An 18,563-nucleotide genomic window follows, 5' to 3' on the forward strand; every position below is an offset into this window, starting at 1 on the left:
ACATCGCACCACCATAATGGGATTTCTCCATGTGCGCATCAAATAGCACCATCATAATGGGATTTTGCCATGTACGCATCAAATCGCACCATCATAATGGGATTTTGCCATGTACGCATCAAATAGTACCATCATAATGGGATTTTGCCATGTATGCATCACATCGCACCATCATAATGGGATTTTGCCATGTATGCATCAAATCGCACCATCATAATGGGATTTTGCCATGTGCACATCAAATAGCACCATCATAATGGGATTTTGCCATGTACGCATCAAATCGCACCATCATAATGGGATTTTGCCATGTATGCATCACATCGCACCATCATAATGGGATTTTGCCATGTGCACATCAAATAGCACCATAATAATGGGATTTTGCCATGTATGCATCAAATCACACCATCATAATGGGATTTTGCCATGTATGCATCACATCGCACCATCATAATGGGATTTTGCCATGTATGCATCACATCGCACCATCATAATGGGATTTTGCCATGTGCACATCAAATAGCACCATCATAATGGGATTTTGCCATGTATGCATCACATCACACCATCATAATGGGATTTTGCCATGTATGCATCACATCGCACCATCATAATGGGATTTTGCCATGTGCACATCAAATAGCACCATCATAATGGGATTTTGCCATGTATGCATCAAATCGCACCATCATAATGGGATTTTGCCATGTACGCATCAAATAGTACCATCATAATGGGATTTTGCCATGTACGCATCAAATAGCACCATCATAATGGGATTTTGCCATGTACGCATCAAATCGCACCATCATAATGGGATTTTGCCATGTATGCATCACATCGCACCATCATAATGGGATTTTGCCATGTGCACATCAAATAGCACCATAATAATGGGATTTTGCCATGTATGCATCAAATCACACCATCATAATGGGATTTTGCCATGTATGCATCACATCGCACCATCATAATGGGATTTTGCCATGTATGCATCACATCGCACCATCATAATGGGATTTTGCCATGTGCACATCAAATAGCACCATAATAATGGGATTTTGCCATGTATGCATCAAATCGCACCATCATAATGGGATTTTGCCATGTGCACATCAAATAGCACCATCATAATGGGATTTTGCCATGTACGCATCAAATCGCACCATCATAATGGGATTTTGCCATGTACGCATCAAATAGTACCATCATAATGGGATTTTGCCATGTATGCATCACATCGCACCATCATAATGGGATTTTGCCATGTATGCATCAAATCCCACCATCATAATGGGATTTTGCCATGTATGCATCAAATCCCACCATCATAATGGGATTTTGCCATGTACGCATCAAATCGCACCATCATAATGGGATTTTGCCATGTATGCATCACATCGCACCATCATAATGGGATTTTGCCATGTGCACATCAAATAGCACCATAATAATGGGATTTTGCCATGTATGCATCAAATCACACCATCATAATGGGATTTTGCCATGTATGCATCACATCGCACCATCATAATGGGATTTTGCCATGTATGCATCACATCGCACCATCATAATGGGATTTTGCCATGTGCGCATCAAATCGCACCATCATAATGGGATTTTGCCATGTACGCATCAAATCGCACCATCATAATGGGATTTTGCCATGTGCACATCACATCACACCATCATATTGGGATTTTGTGCACATCACAACGCTACACAATAATTTGAAAATGGCCAGTTTAACGATTTATGGTGCTCGCCATTTCAGTGATTAAACAACTATGAGAATCACTGTCTATAAACACATATGAAGCTGAATATATCATATTATTTTTACGAATCACTGTGTCTATAAACACATATGAAGCTGAATATATCATATTATTTGACTTACATTCTTACAATTCAATTATGTTACTGTAGAGAATTGTGTGGTACAATGAGATTTGATGATTTCTATAAAATGTGCACATCTTCTAAAATATTTATTTGTACTTATGAAGAAATTATCATCGCAAAATGCCTTCAGAATGGCAGATGCAGACCAATAAATGGTATGATAAAGAAAAGCAATCATTATTTCACAAATGTGCCTAATATAAAAAGAAGACTCAATTAAGTTGGCAGTAAACTTTGGAATTAAAAACACAAAATCACAAAATTATGCTCATGACAAAATAAAAATAATAATATATTTTTTCAGGCCTTACAAAAATTCATAGAAATCTTGTATGTAAATTGCAATACAAGTCATCTACCATTAATAGTATTTGGTTTGGGCTACTGGACTTGTGTGCCAGATACATCAGGTTTTGGTCAAGACACCAGAAGACAGAAATAATATATTACAATATTTGGTGATCATTTTGAATTTATAAGTTGCCATATTTTATTAGTCCCTGTTCGGACGCAGTCCGAAAATGGGGTCTTATGTTTTGACCTCCGTGCATCTGTGGTTCCTTGCGTGCGTCAGGTCCTGTATCTTAGAACTGCCTGGACAAATCACAATCAAACTTCACACATACATCATACAAGATATTATACATATGCACATCAATTTGTTTCACGATGTGATTGAAGTTAGCCGAATGGCGGGCATTTTTGTCGTAAAAATCATCAAAATCAAGCATTTCTCGGCTGTTTACAGATGCATTTTGTTCAAACATAGTATATACGTTGGACATTATAGGACCTTGATTCAAAATGGCCGACTGGCTGCCATTTTGTTTTAATAAATGTGGTTCTAGTGCCATATCTCTGACATGCTTTGACTGATTATGTTCAAATTTGAAATATTCATTATACATTATTCATGTCATAGATATACAGATTATATTAAAAATGGTCGAATGGTGGCCATTTTTGTGCTAAAAAATCATCAAATATCTGGCATTTCTGGATGGATTTTGTTTTTGTTCAAACTTGGTACATACCGGTACATTAGACATTACAGATTCCTGATGCACATTATTTTTTTAATTTTTTTTTTTTAATTTTATTTTTTAGATTGGATTCAGAATGCCTGACTAGTGGCCGTTTTGTTTTAATGAATGGGCTTCTAGAGCCATATCTCTGATGTCAATAATTTAAATGTTAAACAATCATCATAATCATATTCCAGACATGTTTATATTCCAGCTATATTACTATAAACAAAACTATATATTTTAAATTTGATAACTAACAGGGACTGTACCATGCATGGCTTGTTTTTGTTGAATTAAATTTTATTGAAAAACACTATTTGGGTTAATGTTACTTGTCATGAGTCTCACACATTTGTCATGATATCGGAAAATTTCAGTAAAAAACATATTTTCTCCGAATTACACGTACATTCTGTGTGTACATTCATTAATTCATTCATTTGATTCTTGCATTGTATTCAAATTATGATATCGATCCTAATGAATACATGACATAGAATGAATTATTACTCATTCATATTAATTTTGTCTTGTTGAGCAACTAAGCAAATACAGATACCCCTATTACATAGGCTCATTGTTACATGTTCTGATTATTCCAGAAGTTAGAAATTTGATTTTCTTTATTCCATGCTGACTTTTTGGACTTTCCCTTTATTGTTTTAAGTGTACTCTCTCTCTGACTTTAATTTTATCAATTCGTGGCAATAGGAAAATATCAATTTTGTCTCAATTTGTGAATGTTGATTTTATCATTTAACCTTGCCCTGTATGCATGTTCACCCATTCATAACTATAGAAACCATCTTCCATTTTCCATGTACATGTGCAATTACAATCAGTTATGCAGATCTAGTATTGATTTTCTAGATGTATCAACAGTAGATTTTTGCTGTTGATATGTGTAATATCTAAGTTGTATTCAATAATTTTGTCATTTATTTTCGCTGGTTTTAACCATATATTAATATTACATATCTGGATTTTTACATAATAATGCATCAAATTACGTCTTGACTTTAAAATATTTAACAACTTACAGTAGTCTTTGTAAATATTAAAATTTAAATATCCTTAATTTTATTGAAATTGATTTTTATTACCTTTTTTGATGCATGAAAATTAAATCACTACTAGTAATTTTAGTGTGATTAATTCATAAGGCGTCATATTTCTATTTATTTTATTTGAATATACAGGCAGTTCTTTGCTGATAGGTTTAGTCAACCAATTAGAACTCAGCTTTCGAAACATCGCATGTAACACAGGTTCTGATTGGTTTTCTGATTCTACATAATTCAAACATGATTGGATTTTCATTTAGTAAAATATTGCATTAACTACAGTAACTGCTGCAAATCGTACAAATAAGTTTTAATTTCTTAATCTATCCCCAAATTTAAGCAATCAAACTCTGTTTTGGGTGTGTCTGACATTATTTCACTTGCCAGGACCAGCTGTATTTAATGTTAGTACAAAGCCAATTCATAATGGTATAATAATGTATGTTGATTTGTTTTTCATTGTGTTGGCCGACTGATGGCCATTTTTGTCCCAAATGCGGCATTAGTTGTAATTATCAAGAATACTGTACTATTAAACACTTTAATTTCTCTTAGAATTTATTTTTGCTACTTTTGCTGAAGGGATGATTTAGTGAAAATAAAATCCAGTGATTATACCTTTTTTTCTATATCTTGCATTCAACTTGTCAAAACTCAGTGAAAATAAATTCCATACAAAATGCCTAAAATCCTTTTCAGCAAAAATTATTTCGCAGTAATTATGTAGACTGCTTTCTTGTCAAGTTGAACATTACACATTTTACTGTAAATTTACTGAATATACTTTTTGCTTTCAATGACCTTCACCGCAAACTAATATCTAATTTATTTAATTATTTATAATAATTATAGAGTTTATTTTTTTTATTTTGTAAATTATAATATTTATGTGTAATATTGACTTTGACTTTTAGCAAAGTGATGCTTTAAAGAACATATATTTTCATTTTTAGTAAACAACCTTATTTATAGTTTTCCCATCTATGGTTATAGAAACATTGTATATATTTATCATTGCACTAACTTCACTGAAACACAAATACTACAAAAAATGAGACTGGAAATATTGTACAATGGATAATACCGTATTTGCTTTCATTTCATGCAAGACGAATTTTGTGAGTCTGGCGAAAATGCCCAAATTTTGTAGCAATTAATATTACCCCGGTAATTGACTTCATGAAATGTTGTCCACATAAACCTTAAGGTACATGGCTACCATTACAACTTAGAAAAGTATGGTCACTGAACTGCTTTTTGCACAAGAAATATTCAAACACTAAAGAAAATGGCGATTTTTGTGTTCTAATATGTGAGATACTATTTATTTCTCATGCTTTAATATGAACTCCTATGGAAATAAAGCTAAGGAAGTTTTTCTCAAAAGTAATCAATAGTTATGTAACACATTAAACAAGTCAACATTTTGTTTGATCTTATTTAATAGATTGAATTCTTGGGATCAAACTTGAAGAGGTAACAATTACTTTATTCCCACTAGCTTTTCTATCATGTACTCTAGGATGCCATAAACCTGGAACTGATTAGTATTCATACATCTTTTGAATGATAATTTAACAATTTTACATCATGAATAATTATTCCAGTAGCAATTAGATGAAATTATTGTAAGGAGTGGATACTGAACTGTACTTTAAATATTTTATAGAAATAAAAGTAAATAATTAAATTTGTTGGTGCTCTGCATGCTTTTTGTGGTGTGATTCTCTAATATTGCTCATTGTCTGTTGTGTACTGTCTAATTGAAATTTATTCTGGAGTATAGAATAAAACACAATTCAAAGGTCTGATCCCATTTAGCATAAAGTATTGTAGAAAGCAGTAAAAACTAGTTTTGTTATGCACTATGCAAAGCAAACAATATTTTCTTACTGAGAAACCCGTTGAGCAAATTACTTTCCTGCTGGGTCTGGTCGAATGAAATTATAACTTAAAATACGCCACCAATGTTAACATTTACCTTCATTGTGGTCCTTTCGTTTATATCTGTGACAATTCATTTCTAAAACGACCTGCTGTGATGGTAGTATTAAAAATGTAGTGACACTGTTTAGGGCCGTTCTTGTGTGTTAAATCGCTTCCGATTTAAATGCGAGAATTTTAATTTGCTTCAGAAAGGATGAACCACGAGACTGTAAAATAGGATGAATCGATAACTACTAGTACATGTACTTATTGTAACTAGCAACACGTGATTGGCTTTTGTAATAGTTCATCAGTTAAATATATCAAATCCGTCACATTTTATTTACGGACGAGTACACCTAACAGACTTGACCATTTACCACTCTCCGTCTTGTAAGCCTAAAGGCGCCCTCATTGGAAGGACAACGTTCACATTTAAACGTCACCAGAAAGTGTGACCTTTAAAGGGACGACGTCAAAAGTTTGATTTCGGATAAAAAACTTATTTGCTTTAGTTCGGGGGTGGGGGTGTGACCTCAAAACGTTTCCATCTTACAAAAACGATTTTATTTCTTAATGAAGTCAAAACAATCTTGGAGTATTTGTAGTTCGTTTTTTTTTTCTATCCAATCATAGGCAAAAATAACAGAAAATGAAAAAAAAATCCAAGACGAGTATAAACATGTGCGTCAAATGAACTGCTATGCCATACTACCTTCCGATTATCAATTTGTATTTAATGGTGAATTTAGTCTGACGCCATGATCAATATCTATCAATTAAGTTTCAGTAGGGGGGGGGAACTAAAGGAATTAAGTTTTTTATCCTACATGGAACTTTTGATGTTGTCCTTTAAAAGTAGATTTGCAATTTCTTACAGGACACAATATTATCACGATTGTTTTCCTACCGGGACAAAGATGTTTAATTGTGAAATACGATATATTGTGCCCCTGCTTTTTATTATTTCAACCGTGAAGTGTAGCCAATGAGTAGTTGAAGATTGACTAAAAAAATATAAATCAAACTTGTTTGTAATGTCATGAAACGGTTCTTCAATCCTCGGATTACGTATGTACGTGTATGAACCACGAAACCAACTTTGCTTTTAGTTAATTAATACATTTTATTTCATTTGTATATACAATTAAAGTTTTTACATAATTATTATCAAAAAAGCAAGGAAAATAAATGATAGCAATAATAACAATAAATACTAATAATGTTGGTGCATGTGTGGAGCCTGTTAGACAGTTATCTTTATTAGAACTTTGATTTTAGAGCAATGGTGTTTGTTCGAGGCGAAGAGACGGGATACGTTGAACTCAATAGACGTATAAAAATTCATAAATTCGCGGTTCTTGCCTGATTGCAAGTATATGTGTTTCTATATTTGTTCCAAGCATTGCATTTGATTATAAAATCATCTTCTATTCCCTGGAGTCATAACTGGTAAATGCGATTTTCTACCAGATACATATCCCAGCTGTTCTACGAGCAATGCTAAATAAATTGTACTGCCTGTGATACTCAGTTGTATTACTATTTATTAAGTCACCCTTGCCTTTATCGTTTACACGTTCCGAATGAATTTCCCAGCAGCCTGGTTAAACCACATGTACCCAAATCCATATTTACATTACAAGTATTTTTGAACTTTGTAGCACGTATTTTTTTATGTCTTTGTTCTCCCAATAGAAATAATAGGTTGGTTTTTTCAACCCCGTTGTCACCGAAGTGGCCAGGGCTGTGCTGTTCGTATAGGCGATTGTCCGTCAACCATTCTTGAATACTAGCCGCTCAATTGCTTTGTAGGTGCATTGGTCGGACCTCTGTCAGAATTAATTCACAATTCACACACAAGTGAGCGGAACTCTCAGACATCAAATATACTTGAAAGATATGTTATCTCCAAATACTTACAACTACTTGCATAATGCATTGCGAATATATCACGAAATACATTAACTGGAAAAAATAAGCTACGTCACGAATGTGTATATATGTAAATACATTCTTCCATCAAGGAAAACGTCAGTATACAGTTTAACTGTCAACAATTTTGAATATCGGGGATATTAATTTATATTTTCCATTATTTATTAATCAGTAGTTGATATTTCTTTTTACCTACAAATAATGTTAACAATCTACTTCATATACTGCTCTGAAGTAAATTCGTATTAATCTTATTTAAAGGGCGGTGGTCGTCGCGCAGCGCGTGTTCGAATTTCATGCAAACAAACAATGTATTTTACACGCGTTGTGTACGTCGCTATGAGTCCCATATCGAACAGGACGCGGCACGACGATCGCCATCCTTTAAGTTCATATTCTGCGCACTAGACTACACTCATACTGTACTTTGATTGATTGAGGTACACATAATTATATTTTGATGTATTGAAGGGAGTCATATTTGTGGGGTATAGGCTCTTAACTCCGCTCGTATGTTGTAATATTTTTTTCCGACCCCAGCCGCGTTTCAACCCTTGGGATATTTTACTATAATAGGGCGTGTCTACATCGCGCGTTAAAATTTGCATATGACATTAGCGCATAACAAAGTTGTGATAAAGGAAAGAGTGGTAGATACAAGGATCAGTGATTACCTGAAATCGATACCAGGAAGGGGGGGGGGTAAAATAAAAGTTATATAACAATTTATTATTTAATAATTTATTAAAATACATAAGTTTGTCCAACTCCCTGTGATCATATCATCAATTCGGCTTCCCACCACATATCCCGAATAAAGGTATTGCGTAATTAGATCAGTGGGAAATGCATTGCTACAGTATATTTGGCGACAAGCTACATGTCAAGATTACACCCAAAACATATGAATCAGTACCGTTGGAGGACGAGAGGGGCTTTTTTTCGGAAAGGAAGGTTGTTTGACATTAGGAGGCAGCACGGCGTTACATACATTGTTGGATGCCCAAGTCAGGAAATTGGACGATAGTACACATTTCTACTCTCAGGCGCCGTCTATTGTGCATTTTTGGATTTTGATTCAAAGGCCGCGCTTGATAAGTCAATACAACAATTTGCGAATCCTCAGGTCCACTTTTTGTCAGCAGTCACCTGTAACGTTTGTCAGAATCAGAGATACCAAGAACAGAAGCGCCATTATAATAATAATAATAACTTTATTACACAACTAAATCATCAGATGATTTAGTAAGGTAAAAAGAACAAAAAGACATAAATAAACAAATGTAATAAAAACAAAATAAAGAAATATCAAAATAAGAACTTCACTATATTCTCTCAACTTTTAATCAGGGGATTTATAGATAGTATCTTTAAGGTATAGTGAAAGGGCTTTTGCATTTTTCATTACCTCAAGAAAAATGTCATCTGGAAATTAGACTTCAAAAGACTTCAAAAAGTCTTTTCCTTCCACTTTTAAAGGATGGACAATGATATAGAGCGTGGTAAACTGAAGGCAGCTAGATATGAAGATATGAGCAGCAGTCATCTCGTGCACAAGGTCAGGGCACTCACCAACGATAGTCTGGTCATTAGGGTGGCGGTAATAGTTGTAGAAGCCATGGTTGTGGACAAAGCAGTGGAGGTGGACGTGGTTGAAACCAGAGCCCTATTCAGGGTGACAAAATGACATCCCAATATTTTTGAACTATTTTCGGGGTGTGGAATCACCAATTTAGGTGGCTTCCTGCCCTTCACTTGTGGTGCTACTACATCTCCTGGCTTTCTTAGCAAACTTATTAACCATTACGATTGACTTGTTTGTCAAGTTTGTCAGAAAGCCCCATTGATTAAATCACTGGTGTCAATGGTTCTGTCGAGGGACTTGGCAAGAGTGGGCATGATACTACAGGAGGCGAGAGAATTGTTAGCAAAGGCCATGGTCACAGTAGTGTAAAACTTACTTCCCTCGTGATACTCCCCAATGTTTATGGTGGACAGGAAAGACCGAACAATCACGATCACATGCCTTAGCCAACTGAATCAGTAGAGCAGAGTAGTAGTTTAAGTCGCACTATAGGTATGACCATGAGGGCGCTGTTCATAGTTCGGAGGCGATGACGTCATATGGGGTGGGATGACGTCACAATGGGAACCGTGCATAGATTAGCATAAATGATGACGTCACAATGTGAATTCGTGCATAAATTAGCTCGACCATGGCCGTAAAGGGGTTAATTTGAATGAGCAAATTCAGTCTTCGGCTATAAAGTTATTCCTCAGCTCCTGAGAGCGAGGTTATTTGTAGATATGCTGGCGATCGCCTCTGTGTTTCCGGAAGTACTATGGGGGATTGCATGATGGGAGTGGAAAGTCTTTTGACTCCTCAGCTCCTGAGAGCGAGGTTATTTGTAGATATGTTGGCGATCGCCGCTGTGTCTGCGGAAGTACTATGGGAGATTGCATGATGGGAGTGAAAAGTCTTTTGATCAGTAAAATAATTTTAGAAAAGTGAAAAAACTAAAGTGACTGTGAAATAAAGGTGGGTTTTAAATATTAAATATCATGACATTTGAATGTAATAATGAAAGGAAATTGAACTGGTATGAAAGGGCAGTACATGTAGCCGGAACGCAAGGTCAGAATCCGGGGTCAAAATACGTCACAATACATCCATCAAGGCGGTTGCAAAGTGTCAACAACTATGGTTGACGTAAAAGACTTGGAAATACATTAACCATGGTCAATAATCATACACAAAAAATACAATAACACGAAACACAGATATAAAAATAAAATAAAACAGATAACACTAACAACTATAAGGTAAAATTATGTTGATAAACTTTCCTAGACTGTTGGCAATGAATCTTTTATTCCCATAATATGCACAAACATATCTTCTTTTGGTAATTTTAAAATATTATCATTGTACAATGATAGAGTATTCCAAAAGTAGCTACGTGCCTTTACAATTTCATCCAGTTTGCAGTCAAAAAGAGCATGCATTTCATCACCAACAGACTGATCAGAACACAGTGTGCAAAATATTTGCTCTGAGGGTATATTTTGGTATCCTAATTTTTCAATTGGTAATACATATATTTAGTTTATATACTGATCGCGTCAATCATAAATTGTCTTATATTGTTTACGTCATTTGTTATTGTTCTGAGTAATCAGATGAGTAATATAAGACAGGAACGTGTAAAGAGAGCGTGTACATTTCTGAAATGAACATATAACCGATAATAAAAAACAAGTGCTACTTGGCGCGTGACTCTGATTTCTCAGCTCCTGAGAGCGAGGTTATTTGTAGATATGTTGGGAGATTGCATGATGGGAGTGAAAAGTCTTTTGATCAGTAAAATAATTTTAGAAAAGTGAAAACTAAAGTGACTGTGAAATAAAGGTTGGTTTTAAATATCAAATATCATGACATTTGGATGTAATAATGAAAGGAAATTGAACTGGTATGAAAGGGCAGTACATGTAGCCGGAACGCAAGGTCAGTCCGGGGTCAAAATACGTCACAATACATCCATCAAGGCGGTTGCAAAGTGTCAACAACTATGGATGAGGTAAAAGACTTCGTTTGCAGTTTGCGTGAATGGCCGGGGAGAAAAATTCATGCAAATTCTGTGCTTCAGTAACAATATTTGCTTCTTCTTTTTTTGTGCAATGGAAATTAATACAAGAAATGCTGCCAATAAACATGTCATTCTAGTACACAAAACAACCCTGGGACGTTTATCTTGAGAAATTGGGAAGACGAAAATCCCCTGGGACAGTCGTTGTGAAACAATAGACATGCTTCGCCAGGGTATCAAGTTTATTTTGATTATTTGAAGATGGAAACTGCTGTTTTATGGAAGAGCAAACTTCAATGTCATTGGCACAGTAATGACGTTTTTAGAGGGGTGACTCGCTAGAGAGTATTCGCTGTGACTCCAGACTTCTCATTTGGGTTCTGTCACCAAACTGTACGTTTTGACGACTCGTATGCACTTCTGGGACTTGTAATAATTTTCTGGAAACGCATAGCAAATCACATATTTTCCTTATTAACTGTTCATAGTTTTTATTTTCAGTTTTATTGTTCAAAATTATTTACAGTAATAACATATTTTTCCGATTGTGTGCATGACAGCTTTGCTCACACACAAAACAGGATGATATGTACGGATATGTGTGAGTATGTTTCATGGATTAATGGGTCACTCCTTTGCTTCAATTTCAACTACATCTCTGGAATATCACTTGCTGTTTATCATCCAAATTTTGATATCTCACAATGTGTCGAAACCAACGCCGTTTTTGTTTACTTTTCGCAACTGTTACAAAGTATTTCATTTCTGGTGGTTAAAATACCAGCTGATCGATCGTAGACCACAAGTCTTGAGTCCGTTTATGATCTAAACGAAGGCAGACGATTGCAAACAACTGCTGTCATTGAAAACGTTGCGTTGTTTTTTTTCACTGCATGCAAATTATTTTCCTTGATGCACCACAGGGAGCCCAGGAACTATAATCAACTGTAATACGCAGTCTCTATGAGCGGGGGGGGGGGTATCGGCTCGTATCTAGTGTAAGAAATAGACAAGGGATGAAGGCTCCAGCCAGCTCACATTTTTTAAACTCGAAAAAACAGACGAAAAGAATGAAAAATAAAATATAAAAAAAATACCAGCTTGAAGAATATTAGTTGCTTCTTCAAATTTCGCCAAAGCCCTACCTATATTTTACCGATATCTGCAGAATAAATCAAGAAAACTACACAAATTTACTCCATTTAGGAATTCCTAACGGGTTGCCCGAACGCACGGCACAGTTGGAGGCGTGGCCTGTTCAGCATTTGTCAACAACCAATCACAAGACTGGTTACGAACCACATCGAGGTCACGACTCGGTTAGCCTTGCTCAACTGTTTTGGCTGTAAGTAACCTATCCACTAAAAAAAGTTCCCCTGTTAATTTTTTTAAGAAATCTGCCCGACCCACTGGGTGGGGGGGGGGGAGTACTGATATTTCCCGCCCCCTACAAAAAATAGACAAGGGATAAAGGCTCAGGCCAGCTCACATTTTTAAACTGGAAAAACAGGCGAAAAAAATGAAAAATAAAATTTATAAAAATAATACTAGCTTGAAGAATATTAGTTGCTCTTTCAAATTTCACGAGTTCACGGCACGGTAACCAGTCTTGTGATTGGTTCTTGGCACATTCTGGTCATCATCTGATGATCAAGTCGGATTATCTCTCGCGAATTTTGCTAGGAGCGCGTCGTGTCAACAACAAGTTTTTTTTTTTTTGCGGCCTTTGATATTTCGTCACGACAGGCTCTGACGACCTCAGTCAGTTCCCTGGATGTTGATGAAACGGCCATAATTTAGAAATTCCTGCTAACTTTTACAAAGGCTACATTGCCATCATGAGCAACGCTTTATCGGAGGCGGACCGGGACTATGGATTGAATACTACATGTATAGCGGGGTCAGCTAATGTAGGTCAGGTAATCGAATGTTGAGGTTATCGCAAGTCAAGCGAACCAAATGTTGAGGGAATCGCAAGTCAAGCGAACCGAATGTCAAGACATTTGGACGTGAAAATAACCGAATCTTATGACAATTGAATGTCAAAATAATGTCTAAATAACGACACAATTGTAACAGAATGAAACAATGACAAAATAATATTGTAGCAATTACACAGTAATGAAATAATTAAGAAATAAAGTTGAAATAATGAAACAATGGCAATACGATGCTGCAGTAATAACACCATAATGGAATAAGCGCAAACTAATGTTTAAATAAAGACCAAATAACCAAACAATGTTCAGATAATGACACCAAGCTAATTTTGGCGGTATTCTCACCCCATGTCACTGTACGTAAAAACACACTCTCGAACTTGACAATTTTAAAGTTCAGACCATTAAGCAAATAGATGGAAATACCAGTTGTGCATAAATCATGAAGATCGATGATTCGATTGGTGACCGGGATAGCTGCAGTTAGTGTTCTTTTCTATGCAATATAAAATCATATCGATGCTGTGGGCGGCGAAGGGTGACAGATTGTTTTGGTTCAACGGCTCTCACAATCTGATTAAAATCTGATGTAGTGTACGGGCTCTAATTATTTTGGCTATAAACTTATTTCATTTTATTTTTTATTACTTTTGTTATTAATGCCTTTTTATTTTATTATTTTATTATTTTACTTTGATTTTGATTTTGTGATTTTTTTTTAATTCCGCCCTACCTACATCTGACCCGATGCCTATGTAACGAGATTTCAACGAGACCTACTATCGACGATTTTAGTCAACGAATCACAGACCTCCTTCTATAGCGCACATAATGACGTCACCGGGCAGAGTGGCAAACACACTCAATGGCGGATTATACCGACGTTAGCGACCGAGAATAACACGGCTTTTCGGTAAGTTTAGTTAATTAATGGTACATGCAACGACAGTCATTTTTATGTTAATATTGTGGCTCGAATGGTTCGAGTTTAGATCGTTATTTTGCGTAGTTATTCTGGAAGTGGCGATTTTGTTTCCACCGGTTCGACCGAACACCGGTGTCTTTTTCCAGTAGCTTGCCCTCAGGCTGGAGACGGGTGATGTTTTGTTGACGATCGGGCCAAAATCGTCTACGGTATTGAAGCCGTAGCTCTAAATATTCATCGAAATGTGTCAACATTTTGTACATTATACAATAACTCTTTATTAAAGTAATTGAGCTGATTTGGACTGGAATAAAATATTTTTTATTTGGAACACATTGCAATTGATCAGGAAATATTTTTTTGCTCCAATTTTCTGCGTTGATGCCGTGGGCCGGTGAACGTTATACAATTTAAAATCAGTTTGCATTGTTTACTATAGCTGTTTACAGTGTTCTAATCATTACGATTTACTTATTGTTTGCTTCCATTCTAGATAATTATGCTCAGTGTTTGATGTAAAATTGAAGCGATGACTGAATGAACGAACCTTGGCTGGCGAAGATGTATCTGGAAGTGTACACATTTGTTGGAAGTGAAAAAAATATTCAATGTAATGACAAAAATTGTAAAATGCTGTGGAATTTCTTTTGTAAATAAAAATATACTAGCAATTTTCTATTAATGGTTTATTCAAGTGGGCAAAATATAATGTACAGAAAGATTGCCCGTAGAGTATCGCTACCACTGAAAAGTAAGCAACCGACAGCCTGTATAAAAGGGGGCTGTGATTGGCTGTTACTTACGCGAGATTTGAACGGGACTTACATAGGCGTCGGATCAGATGTAGGTAGGGCGGAATTAAAAAAAACACAAAACAAAAGTAAAATAATAATAAAATAAAAAGGAATTAATAACAAAAGGAATAACAATTAAAATTAAAATAAGTTTATAGCCAAAATAATTAAAGCCCGTACACTACATCCGATTTTAATCAGATTGCGGCTCTCAAGGCACGGGCAACTGACATTTACTGACTTTTTTTTTTTACTATTCTGACGTGTTCTGGGCTGTATATAACAGTCAGACACTGACAAGTAAGTACTAGTAAACAGTCCGGGACATAGTCAATACAAGCCGGTAGCAACAAGCAACATGTTTTTGACTGTTTCCATGGTAGGACATGAACGTGAAGCTAACGTCAGTTTATAACTAAATGGGTCCTGTATACGAAGTTCGCAAAAACCATTCAGTCTTTAGAAGTCACTTAGTTTATTACTAGGACGTATTCTGCTGTTAAATTTCCAACCGTTTTGCGATAGTATTTTCTAGAATGAAGGCAGCATTTACAGTTCATTCAAAGTTCAAAGTTGCGTTGGGATTATGTTGGTACAGTGTAACAACGTCGGCGTCGGTGATCTTTTACCAGCGCGCAAAGTAGCCAAAATAAAAAGCATGATCATCTGAGCCAAAATAAAAAGCATGATCATCTGAACACTGCTATTACAAAACTGGTAGGAGGTAATATATTTGGGGCGAAGGTATTCAAAATCAGTTTTTGTCTGTTGCAATGGCAGTGGTGGGCCAGGATTTTTTTTTTCAATTAGTGACGGTACGACCTACCTGTGAAGTATGAACAAAATCAGCGAGCCAAAAAAATCACAGAGGAGTTAAAAGCCGTTGCTGGTGAAAAGTTACCCCAACTTTGGGGTCAAATTTCTCGGTAATGAAAAAAGATATCAAAAATTCAAATAGTAACTTTGTGCCCACACTCAAGCTGAGTAGAATGAGCTATGTCAGAGCATGATGTACGTTAGTACCTTCCATGGTATGAGGTGTTTTATCCCAAATTTGTAAAAAGAGATACATTTGGCACGAAGCTATCCAAAAAAAACAAAAATATTTTTTTGGCTGTTGCTATGGCAGATTGTTCCTAATAAGTAGGGTGAAGGTGTGACCTACCTGCAAAGCTTGAGTAAAATCGGCCAAGCCAAAACAATCACAGAAGAAATAATACGTGAAAACACTGGAAATCACACACACAGACAAAACGACAAAAGTGATTATAAGGCCAATCCCAGCGGAGCACCAATAATTAATATTTCATTTTTGTTAGTGTCTCTTTAATTTTATTCATTAAAATATGTACACATTATATCTAATTGGGGTGGAAATTGCCAAGCCAATTTATAAAATTATAAACAAATATTTTCGTAAATAATACTGACCGTGAAATACGCCTTTTAGAAGTGTTACTGACGGAATATTTTATATTGCAATTTCTTTCAATTTTATTAGTTGTATTGCAATGCATTAGTAATAATGTAAATATATATATATACATTTTTTTATTTCATTGTTGAGACTAAGTTATATATCCGTTACGTACTATAATTTATCTATATTGGAAAACAGTTATGGGGATTATTAATTTTAATAAACAATATTCAACTATCCTTTGCAATAAGATCATAATGATAATGTTTCTTGGTTTTTGAAACTATGGGCATTATCAGAGCATGGGTCTTATTTTGTAACAAATTAATAGCTTCCAAGGATGGTATTCCCAGAATAGCGCAAGTTGTTAAAGAAACATAAAACTTTAATTCTCAACAAGGATGAAAAGACCAGTTACTGTGACAAAGCCCTACTCTCCACGAGACCCGCCCAACACGAAACCCACTTACCGCGAAAGCCACTTACCGCGAAGCTACTAGTTATGTATGTCAAAAGTTATTCTGTGAAACGATCAGGTAATTATATATTTTAACTCATCTTAGCGTAGTCCACCATTTTTGAAAAAAAAAAAAAACTGTACGTTTGCATACTTTGCATACTTTGCATTTTACTGGATTGATGACTGCAGTATTACCCTGTGACTCATACTTTTAAATTTCCAACACATAACTTATATACCTCCTTTATATAACTATTGGTCTTTAATATTATTCTCTCTTTCTCTTTTCTTCTTCTACGACAGATTAGAGCGATGGAATAAAAAAAAGTGTACAGACTGCTTGACTCATTGAAAGGAAGTAAAAAATGTAAAAATGAACAACATATGTATATATAGAATGAATTATTTGTTATTGTTCACTGTTTACTATTATTGACTTTTCTCTTTTCCGTGTTTTTAATGGAATCGTTTATGTACTCGTATTTTTCGTGGCGTTAAAATAAATTGAACCACGCCACACATTTACATGTATCTACGTATTATCGAAGTGTTAAGAATTATTTAATCACGCTAAACATTTATACGCTACGCAACTATTTTTTTTACTCACATCGTATGTTTTTTTCGTGGCGTTAAAAAAAATACTCAACCACGCCATAAATGTATACTCCATGTCAATATTTCATTCTCGTTTACTTCTTTTGTGCAATAAACTCCGTTTGTTTGCAAAATGCCGTGTATTTATTAGTGTGTGTGTGTGGGTGTGTGGGTGTGTGTGTGGGTGTGTGTGTGTGTGTGTGTGTGTGTTGGTGTAGACGTGGAAGTGGAGCCTGTGGACCAGACATACACAAACAAAGTGGAGCCCTTTGTACAAGTGGAGCCCCAAATTGGTGGCTCCACAATGTTTCATAATTTATATTAATATTTAATCGAATTTAAGTCAGGTTTGCGAAGCTTAGGTTTAGTATCGGGGAAGGTATGGTTCACGTTATATTAATATTAATATAATTATACCATACCTTACCCCGATACTAAACCTAAGCTTCGCAAACATTTCTATGTTCAGTCACGGGATATTCAACTCTAGTTTAATTAAACTTAATTAAAGTGCAATTCTCCATTGTATTGCATTGTAATTGAGTTTAATTAAACTCCAATTAAAACGCAACCCTATATAGGAACGCGTTTTAATCGAGTTCATATCGCAACTATAGTAAAGTTAATTCAACTATATTAAAAGTTAATTCAATGGTGGCTCCACAATTCATGGGACATCTGTATGCGTGTGTGTGTGTGTGTGTGTGTGTGTGTGTGTGTGTGTGTGTGTGTGTGTGAGCGCCCTCTACGATACATTCTGAAAAATCTTTCGTGACGTCCATGCTCGTCCAATTAAAAAATAATTAAAAAATCCGATTAAAAAAATAATTAAAAAAAATTTATGGTAATTTATGCAAATGTATTTACGATGACCTCGTTACGACCTCGTATTCAAATCTATTTTATGTATGCAAATGTATTCACAATATCTCATTGTGACGTCATCCTCATTGAAATTAACCTCTTTTACGGCCAT

The 18,563-nt window shown here is 35.3% G+C and overlaps 1 protein-coding gene and 2 long non-coding RNA genes across 3 annotated transcripts in view; 2 read left to right on the plus strand and 1 right to left on the minus strand.

Moving 5' to 3' along the window:
• Positions 1 to 5,690, plus strand: part of LOC100366964 (uncharacterized) — a 58,654-nt gene extending 52,964 nt beyond the window's left edge. Inside the window, exon 8 of the mRNA XM_085499935.1 lies at positions 3,016 to 5,690. Within this exon, the coding sequence (XP_085356061.1) occupies positions 3,016 to 3,035 (20 nt within the window). The 3' untranslated portion in view covers positions 3,036 to 5,690. The remainder of the gene's footprint in view (positions 1 to 3,015) is intronic.
• LOC146741308 (uncharacterized) overlaps positions 1 to 18,563 on the minus strand; it is a 109,037-nt gene that overhangs the window by 35,856 nt on the left and 54,618 nt on the right. The window lies entirely within an intron of this gene.
• LOC144352404 (uncharacterized) lies at positions 14,227 to 14,987 on the plus strand. The gene is made up of 2 exons (XR_013420609.2): positions 14,227 to 14,304; positions 14,810 to 14,987. It is a non-coding gene; the product is annotated as an uncharacterized LOC144352404 (long non-coding RNA).

Source organism: Saccoglossus kowalevskii, chromosome 6 (genome assembly GCF_978046115.1).
Source record: "Saccoglossus kowalevskii chromosome 6, keSacKowa6.1, whole genome shotgun sequence".
NCBI classification, from domain to species: domain Eukaryota; kingdom Metazoa; phylum Hemichordata; class Enteropneusta; family Harrimaniidae; genus Saccoglossus; species Saccoglossus kowalevskii.